Source organism: Drosophila ficusphila, unplaced genomic scaffold (genome assembly GCF_018152265.1).
Source record: "Drosophila ficusphila isolate 14025-0441.05 unplaced genomic scaffold, ASM1815226v1 contig_607, whole genome shotgun sequence".
NCBI lineage: Eukaryota > Metazoa > Arthropoda > Insecta > Diptera > Drosophilidae > Drosophila > Drosophila ficusphila.
The window spans coordinates 3,016,512-3,033,668 of record NW_025064537.1 but is presented as its reverse complement, the minus strand read 5'-3'; the positions used below and the strand labels follow the sequence as shown (position 1 = coordinate 3,033,668).

The 17,157-nt window shown below is 37.7% G+C and overlaps 2 protein-coding genes across 2 annotated transcripts; one reads left to right on the top strand and one right to left on the bottom strand.

Annotated features, from left to right (window-relative positions):
• Positions 1-473: 473 nt before the first annotated feature.
• On the bottom strand, positions 474-1,313 carry LOC108094363. Its single transcript, XM_017194903.1, has 2 exons — positions 1,179-1,313; positions 474-1,122 (listed from the first exon to the last, which is right to left on the bottom strand). Exon 2 carries the CDS (start codon positions 1,118-1,120, stop codon positions 578-580), a length of 543 nt encoding a protein of 180 aa, XP_017050392.1. The 5' UTR covers positions 1,121-1,122; positions 1,179-1,313; the 3' UTR covers positions 474-577.
• Positions 1,314-13,924: 12,611 nt separating this feature from the next.
• On the top strand, positions 13,925-15,459 carry LOC108094361. The gene is made up of 2 exons (XM_017194900.2): positions 13,925-15,308; positions 15,365-15,459. Exons 1-2 carry the CDS (start codon positions 13,997-13,999, stop codon positions 15,394-15,396), a joined length of 1,344 nt encoding a protein of 447 aa, XP_017050389.2. The 5' UTR covers positions 13,925-13,996; the 3' UTR covers positions 15,397-15,459.
• Positions 15,460-17,157: the final 1,698 nt, after the last annotated feature.

The following is a 17,157-nucleotide window of genomic DNA, read 5'->3' as shown; positions in this document are numbered from 1 at the left end:
CTTGTCAAGTGTGCGGGTAACAAGCTCGCCATTTCGAGCAGCGTATCAAAGTCACCCTGAGCAGGGTTCAGTTCCGCAAAATATGAGGAACCAGCCGGATCAGGACACCAGAACTTAACTATAAAAAGTTTAGGAGAAATAAAGCGTACTTAATAGACTTAAGGTTATCAAGTTATTATTACCTTATACCACAAATTATAAGCACAAAAATAAATTCAGTCTTTACAATATTACAGCACTAATGAAAAAGGGTTACCCAACCATTTAACTTTAGGTTTACAGCTTACGATATATTTATATTTACAAGTATAAATATAAATATAACTTAAGAATAAACATTATTAAAATTAAATGTTTTTTTATTTGGTTTTTAAAGTTTTTCTCAATGATTTTAATGGTTTATTATACTCACTCACACTTAGTGCTCACTCCACTAAAAAATTGTTTCTTTTAAAAAATAATCAAAGCCAATATAAAAGTCACAGAAAATTTATTGACTACAAAAGATTTAGAAACATAATGCTATTAAGAATTATACAAAAGCTTTTGCGGTCTCCCAAAATACCTTTTCCTATTGTCATATCTTTGATTCAGACGAATCGATTCCTGATACTTTTTTCTTTGCTGGCAAGCTTTCCCTTCTATATTTATTGGTAATTCCCCAGAGGTCGCGTCCTATTTTTTTGAGTTGAGCGGGTCGATTTGTGATCACAGCCACAATCACCGAGAAGATAATGCCGAGAAGAACTGTGCTGATCTCAATGATTAACATTTGCGATCTACGACTAAAGGTGCTGACCAGTCCCGTCCAATAGAGAAACTGGATGATCAGCTCGACGAGAAGCAGCTCCATGGAGAGCCACACACCCACCATGGAAATTTCGCCAATAAAGAACACGACAATGGTCTCCAGGATGAACTTTCCCCACCGAGGAATGCTTTTCCAGTGTTCGGGAATCACCTCACAGGAGCACAGCAGGTCCATCACCGACAAATAGAATATCTGACTTCCGAAAATAGGAGTGTCCTCGAAGGTATTTGGTTCCAAATGGATGAAGAGCGTGGTGTGCAGCATCAAGTGCACGAAGCAAGCCAGCAAAATGGGGATCAAACTGGTCATATCTAGTGGGTTTACTTCCTCAAAATGTTTTTAGTGTAGCATATTTGGCTACGCTTACCTCAGGACTACAAGAATGAAAGGTGGGTATAAAAGTAAAACACTATAATTCAGAAAAAAGAACACTAAAATTTGGAAAAAATAAAAGTTACAAAACTACACAAAAATTGTATTGCACTATGAAAAATACTACTACAAAAATTTGTCACAATATAGAAAGCATGCTGGGTTGAAGCAACTTTTGCATACTATTTGAATACTTATTATTTACAAACTATAAGTTTTTTTAAGCTCGTATTTTATTATTGTCATTTTCATATAAACAGAAAATAAAAATGAAAAAATTGTTTTTTTTTTTTTTTGTACCCTATCTATTGTACTTCAGACAATTCTAAAACCCTTTTGTTGAGCCAAGTTCTTCCCATTTTCTTGGGTAATTAAATGTAAATAAAAACAAGAAAGGAAGCTAGCTTCGCCAAGCCGAAGCTTATATACCCTTGCAGTCATCAAATTTATCGAACAAAACGCATAAAGGCTAGACAACATCGAATCTAAGACGATTTTTCTATTAATTTTCCATATTTTTGACTATAGATCATATGGGAGCTATACGATATAGGTGTCCGATTTTGATAAAATTTAATTCGTAATTCAAGAGTCGTAAGAAAACTCTATATTCCTAAAATCATACTTCTATGATGAAAAACAACGATGTTATAATTTTATTTCCGTTATTTCTATATTGATTTTTCGATCTTTCCTATGGCAGCTATAAGATATAGTTGACCGATTTTTATGAAACTTTTTTTTCAATATAAACGTTGTTAAAAAACTTGATATTCAAAAAATCATGCTCGTGGCGTAAAAAACAACGATGTTATCAATTTATTTTCATTAATTCTATATATATTTTTCGATCGCTCCTATGGCAGCTATACGATAGAGTTATCCGATTTTGATCAAATTTAATCCTAAATTCAATAACAGTTAGAAAACGCCATTTGGAAGAATTCAAGTCGATCTGATCAAAAACAACGGCGTCAGAATTTTTTATTTCATTCTCTCATATGGGAGCTATCCGATATAGTCGGCCGATCCGGCCTGTTCCGACTTATATACTGCGTGCAATAACAACACACCTTTTGAGAAAGTTTCATCAAGATAGCTTTAAAACTGAGAGACTAGTTTGCACGGAAACGGACAGACGGACAGACGTACATGCATATTTGGATTCTGATCGTGATGATGATCAAGAATATATATACTTTATGGGGCCTGAGGTGTCTCCTTCACTAAGTTGCAAACTTCTGACTGAAATTATAATACCCTTTTGCTCTGCAAGGGTATAATGAACAAATAAATATTAAATAAAAAAACTAATAGAACATTATAGTTGTTAAGATAGTTAATAAGTCTAAACTCTAACTAAAAAATGTTGTTAGCTTTAAGCAAAATTTAAAATGATAGTGGAAAATAAAGCAAAACTATTGAATTTAATTTTAAGGCCTTTTTTATAATTTGTATGTTTATATTAAAAAACTTAACTAAAATAAATTTAGTTTTTAATTTCAACATTTTGGAATTCAGGAATATATATTTACGTATATGTATGTTATATAGTTTTTCATTGATATAAACATTCTATTCAAACCTTTTAGTCCTTGCGTCATTATTTTGTTTAGTCAACTATAATTTTTAATCATAGGTATAAGATTGAAATATGGATATTCAGTATGTAAACGTATATATCTAGTTTTTTCATTGATGTTAACATCCTTTTGAGATCTTTTAGTCCCTGCTCCATTGTTCCGTTTGTCTGCAAGAGGCAACCATATCGAGGTGCACTTGTCTGGGCTGTGCCTCCTTAGCACTGAATGTTTAATTCCGCCAGCTGAAAAATGCATAAATACCCTTTTAATTAGAAAATTAGCTGGAAATATGCAGCTCACGTTAATCGCATGACGTCGTCGTCGTCGTCGCAGTTGTTATTGTTGCCGCATGGAAATGGGGCTGACTGGCAAATGGAAATTCAGATGGGTGGCTTTGGGGGTTATGGGGGTTCTGTAAACTCATGCAATATCCAGGAGATGCGACAACAACTGACTGCATGCCAGTGTCCTCGGCAATATTATCCTTGGGCTCCCCTTCCTCCCCTCACCCCCCTTAACCCTTACCCCGTACCCCGTCCATCCTGACACTCGAAATCATTGCCACTCCGGCTTTGGCTCTTCTGCTCGCATCCTGGTTTGGGCCACGAGGAGCAGTTTCAGTTGGGCTCTGCTGTTTGTTGCGACAAATGCCGTTATAATTATTTATACCGTAAGCACATTTTATGGTGTCGCAATTTTAAAATGCAATTAGAAGCGCGCTAACTCTCACTCCCTCGAATGAAAACCCAGCAGAATACCAAACACAGCGAAAAAGGAATTGGAAATGTAATAAAAGGGGGAAGCGTAATGTAATCGTAACGTAATTCTTAATGGAGTTTTGTCATTTCACCAAAAAAAAGCGAACAACTCGCGTTGTTGTTGCAGGCATCACCTGAAATTGTTTGCTTATGTTTGGGCCCATTTCCCCCTTTCCCCTTCCACAAACTCATTCACCTGTGGGCTCCAGCTTATTAGGTTTTCCTTTCCTTATTGAACAGCCGCCACCGCTGATAACAATATGGAAACTCAAGAAAAGCGAGGCGAATTGAATGAGGAAAGCACAGCAGCTGCGGCGATTCAAATATATTCGGAATATTACCAAAAATATGAGTTGGTTGAACATCCTGTGATTTTTGTATTTACTTGCATTTTCTACCATTTCCAATAAAGTGCCCTTCTGCGCCTTGACGAAACCATATTTTTAAACCGATTTGCATACTACTTTAGTGCAAAATGTGTAACGGAATTCATGTGTGCTTTTGAATAGGTTTCCAATATTTTCATTGGATGATATTAAAAACCCAATTTATATTCGTTGTTTTCCTTTTTAAAGAATGCTTACAATATATTTACTAATTCCTACAAACTACTGTAAACATATTTCAAATTTGTGAATAAATGTAAGTTTCTATTTCTGTTTTAAATACTGCTTATAGGGCTTCCCTTTATTCCGTCATTAATATTCCCAGCCAATAAGTAAATTAAATTTCTTTGTCCAGAAATGAGTCCAACTGCAGCATTTATTGGCTGCGGTCGTAAACCATTTGCAGCAATTATCTGCTCTAAGTTCGCACGACGCCTTCGGGGAAATATGCGGAAAATTATATGGCCCAGCCTGGCTGCAGATTTCCTCGAGCTCTTGGGGGTGGATGGAACAACCCTTCCCGCCGTCCACTGCCAATGAGTTTTTAAGCGCAAGTTCTGCTTAATTTATAACGAGGATTACAATAAACAAACTAATCTACGGCAATAAACACTAAAAATCCCCCGAAAAGTGCCCGAAGATGCTGTGTCCCGTCGCCGGGAAACCCAGGGGAAAACGGAGACAGGAGATGAGATTTCGCCACTATCACAGCTGGGAAGTCCTCCTGGGCATTGGGTTCGCCTCGTCGATTTTATAAGTTAAATCGCAGCAATCCTTTGGCCTTTTAAATATGCCATTTCCGTTGCGAGATTATTTTTCGATATCGTATGATTCGAGATGTTTACGAGTGTCCAGTGTCCACGGGCTTCTTGCGACGACCAGATAGGCATCGTCAACCCAAAGCCAGAGCCCAGCCCAAAGAAATGGCCCACAGAAGGGGTTAATGTGCGTGCCTCATCCGCTCGATCCCTTTTTCTATTAACAATAAATTTGTACGATTTTTATTTTGACCGCAACGAGCTTGGTCAAGATGTGTGGACAGTGCGGTTGAAAGAAGATGTGTGTAGGTACAAATCCAGGGAATTGGTCTACAAAAAAAAGTTAACAAAAGCTTGCTAAGACTTAGACATATTATTTAACAAACCTTTTTTTTTTGGATAGATTCATTTTTAGAAGTGTAAATAAAATTTAAATGTTGTTTCTGTGTGAAATAAACTTATTGTTCAGTTAATATTTTTATTTAAAATTCTTGTTCAACCATTCTAATTACCCAAAAGCAATGACCGAAGAAAAGTCAGGCGGCAAAGCTATCTCTTCATTCCATCATAGATACTAAACCCATGACCAATGGTCCGTGGAGGGGGGAATGTGGGACAGACAAAACAAATCGGCAAAACGGGATGCGCGTGATGCCCAAAAGGATGCCATTAAGGACAACGGTTACAATCGTTAGTGAAGCCATTAGTTTGCAGCGCCAATATGCGAAAATCACACACACACCCGATTTTCCTCCCAATTTCAACCCCACCGAAACAATGTTGCAGAGTAAGTGTATAATTGCAAGTGGCACAGCTTTCGGAAAAAGCGAGATATAACATGTAATAACTTTGGCCGGAGACCCACAGCTCCGAAGTGTCCATCTTCCACTAATGTGTCCTGGCCGGGATTGGATGTGGATGCCAGTCTGGCCCACAGAGAGAGTCACGAAGTTGGCAACGACAATGGCCCGGCCAGCGAAACAATAACAATAAAACAAAGGCCAAGACCAGGCGGCCCACCAATGTACGAGCGACTGAAAATAATTTCAGGGATATTATCGCCACCGTCGGCAGATGTCCCAAGTGCGATATGAGCCGAGCCCAACGGACCTGCCTGACCAGGATCTCAGCCGGACATCAACATAATGTCTACTTTACAATGTGGATAAACTTGCAAAGAAAACGAAATCACATCCATATCGAGAGCCAGAGAGACCCCACCTGAATTGGCATTAGAGATGGCAAAAAAGCTGGATTCATCGAAACTTTTGATGATGTGTGACCTTATCTAGTTAAAAAAATGAATCAGCGGTGTTCATTTCTAAAGTCCTCTTTTTAATCATCCATTTAGGATAAGGACCTCTACGTAAGGAATTGGGATCGATTATATTTTAAAATATTGTTTACTTGCTATCGTTTAAATGTATTTACTTCAATATATTTTTTTGTATTATTCAAAGAATTTAAGTTTTTGGGTTTTATAAAGAACATACATATTTTTATAAATCAGTTAAATAATTTTTTAAAGTCACTTTTAAATATTAAAGTCAGATCGCGATATTTTTGGCGATGTACCTTGTTCACCCAGCATGTTCCCTACGAAATACATCCCTAACTGTAACCATCCCATTGACCGACAGGCAGAAGGGCGAAGGGCTTCCACCCCCTTTGGAGCACTCGATGGCCACTCGCACGCCACGATGCAATAAGTTACCGCCGGCAAATGGTGGCCGGTGGAGCGACCTGGCACAGCCGGAGACAAATCCGAAATCCATACTCGTAAACAAATGCAACTAATCGCCGTTCATGTTGAACGTGTTCACGGCTAGGCAAACGTGGAATTGTGGTCAGCCACAGCTTCTATCCTGTTCCGACTCCTGCTCGACATTCAGTGTGGCATCCACCTCCGCCTCGAGTTGCAGCGTTCATTTTGTGCGGGCTTATGGCCCGAGTTTGATGGCCATTCCGACTGGAGCTGAAACAAACGAACATATGGATGGGCTTAAGCAGCAAATGAATTACGGCTTGTTCGGACCAACTTTGCTACCACATTTGATTTGGTCGAGTTACCAGTGTCGGTTATTATTTTGCTCATCTTTACAAAGTTAATGTTAAGACCTACCCTTAAAACAAGCTATAAAAACAACCAAAAAAAAAGTAACTTACCCCCTTTAAATACAACAACAATGTTCAATTGGCAACATTTTTGGTATTTTTTATAAAGTTTATAACAATTTATACTTAAATATTTTATTAGTATACAGTTTATGTCAGAACTAAACGCAGTTAAGGAAACACCTCAAACTGCATAAAGTATTTATTGTATATTCTTGTTATATATATGTGTATATAGCTGGTAGTATTTACATTTATCGGAACATCCCGGAAAATATAAAAGAAAATCTATACGCTTTTCAAATTAAAAATTTTATTTTTTTATCAAAATTTAAAGGCTATATCATATCTGTCATAGGAACAAAAGAAAAATTATAAAAAAAAAACTAGAAAAGAAGCTAGTTTAACAAAATACATAAAGGCTGAACAACATCAAAGCTATGTCGATTTTTCTACGAAGTTTCTATATTTTTGCCGATTGTTCATATGACAGCTATATGATATAGTCTTCCGTTTCTTTATGATGGCAACGTCTTCTAACATTCTAGTATTTTTCTCGATTTTGTTTTTTTCATCTCGGTACCGCGTTGCAAACAAACCATGAGAACTAGAGTTTTTTATACATTCGCCTCTTGGTCACACTCATAACAGAACTTCTTATTTTTTCGATCTGCATACTAGGATGCAGACTTATTTGCTGAGGCGCATTGCTTCTTGGCAAGACAAGGTAGCCCAAGTCCAATTTAGATGGCCCTGACAACGTTTTTGTTTGTGAAATCTAAAATAATAATGGATCGCTATATAATCTCTTGATTGTCCTGGGCTTCCAGAAGGAATTGCTGTTTGGTCTGTTCCTGAGACATCGCCAACAACAAATCGTTTCACAATTGCATCATTTAGAGTATTTATTAATATTTCGCGGATTTGCTGTTTGGTCTGTTCCTGAAGCGAATCCTCTTCTTCCAGCAACGATAGTAGGAACGTATAGTCTGGATTTTTCAATTTAAAGACAATATACGGGATCCTTAGATCATCGGGAACCTCTTTTTTCGAAGTTTGTAGGGGAATCGCCGCTCACCTGAAAGAGGCTGAGGATACGCATAGTCTTGACAACCGTTAAGTTCTTCCACCTGCGCAGAATGAGTTGGAGGTCCTGGTCGCCTGATAATAGGCTCCAGGAAGGTCATCCCATCCAAATACCCCCAATGACTTTTGGTTCGTTTCACTTCTTCGTTAGTAAACCCAATCCACTTTTGCTTGTAGCTCCTCTTTGAAACTTGCTAGTAGTTTTCAATCTGCTCCCATGCGCTTTTCGTCTGAAAACACCTCTCGGGCATGACGATATTGTAGTTCCATATTGCTGGTTGGGCTGCAATCTCATGCAGAAAGTGCCTCGTGTTCCTCTCGCTCCAATAGTTTCCCATAAGTCCGTTGTACATCACTATTGCTTTTTAAGTCTCCCTGCGGAGTGTCTTGAATAAAATAATACTTGTGACAGTGCCTAAGTTTTCAAGAAAGCTGTCTAAACTTTCCTGCTTTCTCCGGGCGAGAACCTTGCGTAGTTCGCCAATCGTCTTTGTATTTGTAGAATCCGAGGGTCACCTGTCCTAGCAAATTCTCTTCTAACCTTACGTTTTAGATTGAGGAGTGAGGCAATTCTGGTTGCAAGCTGGAGTGCCTCTGGTCACACTCATAACAGAACTTCTCATTTTTTCGATCTGCAGCTCCATCATGCGGCTTCGAGTGTCACAAAACACAGACTTACGTAATTGCTGAGGCGCAGTGCTTCTTGGCAAGACAAGGTAGCCCAAGTCCAGTTTAGATGGCCCTGGCTACGTATTTGTTTGTGAAATCTAAAATAATAATGGGTCGCTATCTTACGAAGTGAATGGTTACCGAAAAGCAATTTAATCTCTTGATTGTCCTGGACCTCCATAGGTTATGCGCCTCCAGAATCCTTTCATTTTTGTAGTTCGTTACTTCTTCTGATATGTTCGCAGTTGCAAGGAACCGGTATATTGGTTCAAGGAAGGACATTGCATCGAGATATCGCCGCAGTTCAGCGCAATGCACAGTGGTCGGACTTGTATGGAGCCGCGGTCATAAATACTTCTAGGTGTGCTATCGCTATGAAACTTTCACCAAAAATCTAGAAAAATATTATAAATACAAAATAAAAAAATTTTCCGGATCGTACCACTATATCCTATAGCTTCCATAGAAACGATTGCATCAGTGATGTGCTATCGCTATGAAACTTTCACCAAAAATCTAGAAAAATATTATACATATAAAATAAAAAAATTTACCGGATCGTACCACTATATCCTATAGCTACCATAGAAACGAGTGCATCACTGGTGGCGCTTTCATGAGAGAGCAGTCATAAAATCACTTCTAATGGTCACATCAGGCTAATATTTCTACTGAAAGTTATTTATAAGCATATCGAATATACGCATGAAGCGGTGACAGTCCAAACTCAAAACGATCCTCATGAACTTCTTTTTTTAAACAAACTTCTAGGTTATTCATTTCTGTTGGCTTGGCATTACATATGTAGCATTTTGTGGATGTTGATTCACTTAATGCATTACAAACTTTACCATCAACCATGGTAAGTTGCAAAGAATGATCGATATTAATTTTTCGATTTTGTATTTCAACTTTGCTACTTTTAAGTTTATCAATCTTGTATTCGAAATACGCTTCTTCATCTAGGCAAAGCTGAGTCGTCTCCTTTTTAAATTGAAACCGGATTGGTCTGCAATATCGAGTCGATGATGGCCTTGGATTCTTCCAAATAATCTTGGAATGGTCCGACTTTGTAACCATTCTAAGGGGCACATATGATGTAACAAACATACTGCTGTCTGCTAAGTCGCTATCCATCATCGTCTGTTTATATTCAGCATGACCAGTACTACCATCGAATCCCCATTTTCCCAATAAAATCAGATGGTCATCATTGACATTGTAGATTACCTCTTTTTGAAGTTGCAATATGCGTTCAGCAGTGTGATTCAATAAACTTTGAAGTTCAACTTCTGCTTGAGAATCGCTGACAGTAATATTATTCGGATAGCTTTTTTTTTTAGCACATAAAACTTGATCATAGCTGGGCAACAATGGAAATGATATTTTTGAGTTAATAAATGTACGTAGCACTAAATATTGGTGTTTCGTCAACTGACATTCCATAAAAACAGCTAAAACTTCTTCAATATTTATTTCGGAAATTGATTTACTCCCTTGGAAGTCAGATGTCCGTAAAAGAGATGCAGCAGACTCATCTCGAACCGCAAGCTTTGCTATGCGTCGGCGTTTCGTCCTATTTGAAATCTCAGTGAAATCCTTCTTTGGACGTCCACGATGAAAATTAGAAACTTTTGGTGGCGAACAGCATTTTAAAATAATAATTTCTTTGCACTCAAGCCAATCAGAATATTTTTTCAAAAATATTGCTTCTTTCCGCTTGACGATTTGCCAAAATGATGCAAGCTTCTTACAAACATAGTTTATTTGTTTTTGCAATTCTTCCAAATCCGGTTCATATCCCTTATTTTTTATCTCCTTAATTAAGGCATCCAACACATTTCTAGCTCTTTGGGCATGTGTACCGCATTCTTTAAGCCAAATATTAAATATATCCTTCCGCGAATACTCGCATTGACTATGGGTACCTTGGAAAAGAATTAAATAATTAAACGAAAAAATAATCTTGAAACATGAAACACAAAGCGAAAAACGAAAGTACAAGAAACTAAAAGGACAACAACAACATAACAGACACAGAACAAAAACATGCTTTCCTCCTAGATAGAGCTACTGGAAAACGAGGTTAGGTTGCATTTTGTTATGGCAAAAGTGCATCTGCAGGCTTCCGCAGCTGAAGTAAACATATTTATAATCTTGAAATATTAGTAAATAACGGCACATACATTTCATTGGGGGGCAAAGGGGGGAAAATACTTAAAACTTTACATAAACATTGGTAACGCACAACATATATGAACAAAAAAGTCGCACTTTTTTAACAAAGATTTACACGAAACACAGGACAAATTATTTATATATTTATCTTTAAAAATAAAGTTTATACCATTATATACAATATCCATTACAATCGTTTTTGGTTTAACAGCGTTTTATAATTTATTTAAATTTTTGAAATTTGCGTATGCACTCCACTGCAGTTGCTTTCAGCTTATTGCTTGGTTTGCGCGCTCACTTTGCGCGCCAATTACTCCGCGAAGGTGTGGAGCAAAACAAAACTAATAATTGTTTTTTAAGCCTTGTTCTATTGATAAACAGATGCGCCAAATTTGAAATCAAAATTCCAAAGTTGATTTTTTTGATTTTTGGCCTATGGGACCGACCACTGTGCAATGGTTGCATTCATGCTTTGGAACTTGCAACAAATTCCATGTATTGCTGAATAGGTGGCTTTCTTATGTAATGTTCTTCATCTTAGCTATACATGTACCAAGGGCCGGCTTTCGTCGGGGCATTCACGGTCATTATCGCCATGACGGTACTTTCTGTGTTGTAATAACTAGAGCTCGGATAGTTATTCACGAAAAAAGGCCAAAATATGCATGCACATATGCACAAAAAATAGCAAAATATGCACAAGAATATGCATTCAAATATACAATAAAATATGAAAGAATCATGCAGAAAATAGGCTGTTCTTTATTTAAAAGCTAAAGTTTTGCACAAATTTACATTGAACTTCGACAAATTTGGTGTGGTTTTGGTTCAAGATCCGATTTTATCGATTGGCTTCCCTGAACGGCATTTTCCTTCCTTCTATCATTGTCAGCTTTGTGTTTTAATGATGCAATATGCTGATATACTTAGAATATTTTTTCCTTCAACTGCACATTCACAATACGTACAAAATAAAAGTAACCTATCAGACCGAAATACTTTGGGAAATTCGACTTTCATACGCAATTTGATTTGAAGTTGATTTGAAACAACCGATAACTTTGAATGCCACGAGACAAATGATAACACTGTGCGACAAAAAAATGTTTGAGTTGATTTTTTCTTATTTTTCACTTCTACTAGTCAAAATAAGAATACAAGTTTTTGGATTTGTTAATATCAATAGCCAATCAGCTTCTTCGCACACTCAAAGGTCCCAAAAACGCGTGTTTTTGCATATTTCACAGCCTTATAATACCATATTGGGAAAATATTTTTTCACCGTTATAAGCGTTAATGCAAGTTCAATATCTATTAATTAAAATGTATTAAGCAAATATACCGTTAGGCTTTTATAACAATGCTTTAAAATTTTTTTCTCCCAGCTCTATACTTTGGGCGACTTTGTATGGAACTTGTTACGCGAGGATACCTCTGAAAAAGCCAAAAAAATCAGAAAAAAATTTCACTTTTAAAAAAAATAATAGTTTATTGGAAGTAAAAAAAAAAATAATATTTTGTGTTAAATATTTTCATAATAATAATTTCATAAAATTTATCATAAAAAAAGAAATCCTATCACTTAGAAGGTGGCATAAATATTTTTGTGCATAACTTATGCCCCTTAACCGAAAACAATCAAAAAAGTAACTCAAACAAACATTTCGTTAAATTTTGTCGCACAGTGTAATTTAAGAATATAATAAAGCGTTTATTATGATTAGTCATTGAGAATCCATTAGTAAGTTATCAATGTACCTAGTGTTAATCTTTTGATTTGAAAATAAACAACGTAAAAGTCAATTTACTTTCAATTTCAGAATGATTTTCATAAGTCACAGCTAAATTATTATCAGTTTTGATGAATGAAATATTAAAATATGCTCAAACATGCACTTTCGATCAAAATATGCTCTAAGGAATGGAATATGCACAATATGCATGCAACATGCATTTGCATGACTATCCGAGCTCTAGTAATAACCCATAATCCAAGTCCTATCCTTCAACCGAGTAAAAGTAAAAGGACAATCAGCCCACCACCATGCCGCCCAATTCCAGCGGAATGGATATTCCGTTGGGTCAGGCGTCTGACTCGTACAACACACTTCTTTCCGCAAATAGACTTGGCCTGGGGCTCTAGATTAGGCATATTTTCATATAAATATTTACAACAATTTTCATATAAGGTTCTTTGGTTTATGTTAAATAAATTTGAACATATTCGGTCTGAACACGGTGAGAACTTTACTTATAATAAAATTGGGAACCACTTCTCGAAAACTTATATATACTACACCGATTGCTGAATAGGTGACTTTCTTTCGTAATGTTCTTCATCTCAGCTATATATTACCAGCAGAATGGATATTCCGTTGGGTCAGGCGTCGGACTCGCACAACACATAGACTTGGCCTGAAGCTCTTGATCAGGCAAATTTTCATATCAATATTTATATCAATTTTCATATACATTTTTTTTTCAGTCTACAGACAACTCAGGTAGTGATTTTTTGTTCCCTCGTTTCACATTCTTTTTCAATTCGCAATCATTTTTCTCTCTGTAAACTCAGTTATTGGGATTTCAACGATTCACTATTTCCTTAACGGCGGATGACTTTCCGTAAATTATTCGTGAAAAAAATTGCCGTTGCACCGCCAAAAATCACCCAAGAAAAAACTTATGAGCATTGACATTTTTGTTTAAAAGTATTCTTTTTTACACTCATGGACATACATACCTACTGCGTTTTCATGTATCAGCGGAAAAAATTAAATTATTTACATCACATTAAAAACCTCAAAAATAATAAATGTGTTAATATACACATTATTCTTCCTCTTGAATCATCAATCTAAGCGCACATAGGGACAGAAAAACCGATAAATAAAAAAGTGGGCTAAGCAATAATAAAAAAATGTAACTGCATTTTAGAACCGCAATAGAATAGAGATTATAACTTTAAACAATTTTAGCTTTCAATGAATTTTGTCTTCCCTACGAGCGATCAACCATAAAATTTGCCAGGAGTCCTCTCCAAATGAAACGAACTGTATTTCGGAGCACATATGTATGTGTAACAATTTATTAGGACCTTCCTTTTCCACGTTTCGACAAGGTAAATGGTTTCCCACCTCTAGTTCGAAACCTCGATAACAGAAGAATCGGCCCAAGTCTGAAAAAGTTATGGAAAAATGCTACTGAAGGATAACTTTAGGGAAAACTGTTATCGATAAAAATATAAAATTTAATTTTCAATTGAAGGAGAAAAGTCGGAAAAATGTCTGCGGAGCCTGCCAAAACTTTAGAGGAGCCTTTGGCCAAACAATTTGGAGATGGCTTCAATGGGAACCTAAAGAACGATGTCGAAAATGAAAAAGTGAAAAAAATGAAGGAGATCCAAACGGCGGAGGCCTCCAGTACCGAGGAGGACACCAGGACGAAGAAGCGTTCGCAGATTAGGCGTCGGGAGTTGGACAGCCAGCGGGCTGGGGACAAAAGAGCTGATGCGTTGGGTCGCCTAAAGGCTACGCGGGATCACAAACAGAACAAGGAGAAGGACTTCGAGAAAAGTGCAGAGCAGGCAGCGGATTGCGAGGTTCAAAAGCAGAGTAACAATCCATCCGATGTGTTCTCGACTAGCAGTGACAGTGAGTGTGAACCGCAGGACGGACCACAGGAGGACGAGGAATTAGTAGCAACTTTGCAGCAGTTGAGACCTGCGGTCCTCACCAGAGGCCAAATGGAGAGCTTTCTGGACAAGCCCATCTTCGAAGAGACTGTAGTGGGTGCCTATGTGCGAATACATTATGAAAAAGACTATGATATCTTCCGGATTATAGCCCTAAACACGGGCTCTACCTTCTACCAACTGGGCAGCAAGCGGACTAATTGGCTATTGGTTATAAAGCAGAGCGACCTGCGTCTTGAAATCTGCATTAACGTGGTTTCCAACCGTCCAGTTACCCAAATGGACTTTGATTTCTGGGTGAAGCGTGGTTTTCTCGAACTGCCAACAATTTCCGAAATCGCCAAAAAGAAAAAAGAAATCGAAAAGGCCTTAGAATACTGCTTCTCTGAAGCAGATGTGGAAAAGCTGGTGCAAGCCAAGAATTCTCTCGGAAAAGCTCAGAGGCCCGCAATCAAAAAACTAAAACTCATGACAGAAAGAGAGAAGGCAGCGGGTTTAAACGATTTGGCGAAGGTTAAGGAACTGGAGAAGCAGATCCAGGAGATCGACGAGCAGCCCAGCAAAAGGGTTCAAAATAACCGGGAGCATCTGGTGCAGGTCCTTGGTGCACAGCACGTGGCCCACGTGCCCACAATTTACCGGCAAGACAAGCGATCTCTGGTGGACCGTGTTCCCAAGACCGAGGAATCCGGCCTGGAGCAGTATATGCGGCGTACATACAACAAGAGTGCGGTCGTAAGTCGCAGTCGAGTGGAAGTCGAAGCAGAAAGTTTGGAGGAGGCAACCCCTATATCTGATCCCCCAAATGATTCCAACGAAAAAGACGTACAGGAAGAGGCTCCAGATCTGGATTTGTTTCAGCTGCACAACTTCAAAGTGGTCGTAGACACCTCGGGATTAGGTGAGTGATTTTAAGTGCATTGAATACATATCTAAAATAAAAATATTTTTGTTTAGTTCCCTTCGGCAAAATCTTTCCGAATATTTAGCTAATCAGCGCCTCGAAAAGACTACTGAAATAAATTCTGCAGGTTTATAAATTATTTGTTACAAATGAATTATTCTAATATTTGTTATATATAATAAATATTGATTAACTTGCAATAAAAAAACATCCTGTCACTTAGTACTTTCACCTTTATTTAATAAAGTACTTTTAACTACATTTGGGGGTCCAAGTAAACTCCCAATTGTTTTTCCAGGGAAAATTCGATAGTGATAGCGTTAACCGCTCCACAAGATCGAAAACAGACTAAATGCTGTATTTACCCATGCCTCTCGTTCAAACAGGATATCCACGTCCTGCTCACAGGCCCACCTGATGGAGATGAGGTGGCAGTAGACAACTCTGGGGCATCTGCTATTTTACCAGACTCTAATCAACCTCAGTGAGCACGGAACACGTCAACAATTGGCGCTCCGCCAAAAGCTTGTCGTAATCCAATCAAAATTCGAATGCGGTTGTTTTTAAAAGTAGTGGGGGATTGAGTCTTTCTCGTTTGGTGTGATTCTCATTTTCAGAAATTATACCCATTTCACATTCAGGGATGTTACCGAAATCTTTTTTAGCAAAATTGAAAAATCTAAGATTATATTATTAAATTGAATATAAAAGGTTGGTTTTGACTTAAAAAGAAATATGGCCGCCGAATTCTCAGATTACTAAACACTCTTTTCAAATTGCACTTTTTTTCGGAAAAGGTTTTTTTAATCTTTGGCATTCATTGTGGCTTGATAAATTTTAGTTTTTGTTTATTTTTGTGACTCTGAAATTAAGGGAGAATCATTGTTTTTTTTTTTTAAATCATTAAAAATTGTGCAATGTAAATATGTGAATACACTTATTTTTTTTTTTATGTTGCACTTTATGATACGTTTGGCAAATACATGTCTTTAAATAGCACTTTGTTGGTCTATATTTACGTTTTTACACATCGCTTGCCCGAAATCCGAAGTCCAACTCTGCACTTGGAGCAATGAGTGGTCAACTGAGTAGTTTGGAGCGGCTCAATCATTAATAATACAAACAGAAACTCATTCGTAGTCCGGGCGTCAAGTGGAATTGGAATCATCTGCGGGTCTGGGTCATAATTGAAGATGTGCCCACAGCCACAAAGGTGACAAAGGGCGCTCGACTGGCAATAAAATAAATGCCATTTACTGATGAGTCATCAACATAATTTTTACGATTTGCCCTATTCGATGAATAAACAAATAAACCAACTGGAACTGGCTCGGGAAACGAATCCCGAATTCGAAGACTAGTTTGAGCGTGTCACGCAAACATTTCGCATGCATTGACTTTTTATGGCAGCCAACGAGGCAACGAGCCAAGGAACCAAGGAGCCAACGGTCGAGAACGGAGCGTGGCAGCCACAAGGACTGGAATCGACAAATAATGCAAAATCATTTAGTGGAACTCCTGGACCCAACACTTCGACAGTCCCTCCGTTCCTCGCTGCCTCGCTGCCTCGCGGCTCCCCGCCGGAGTCATAAAATCCCGCACCGAATGAAATTCTCATCAAGTCGCAAGTTGGCACAATTTCACTTTGCCGCTAAGCAACTCGGTGCGGACCAAAATGAGCCGGGGCCAAGGAAAGGTCCTGCATGCTGGCCATCGGTGTTGCCGCGTTTTTCAAAAAAAAACATGACGTTTATTTTAAAAAGGTACTCTTTTCAACCTATTTTCGATAGTTTTTATTCAGTAGACTTGTTCCTTTATTGTCTAATACACAATAAGGCAATGAATT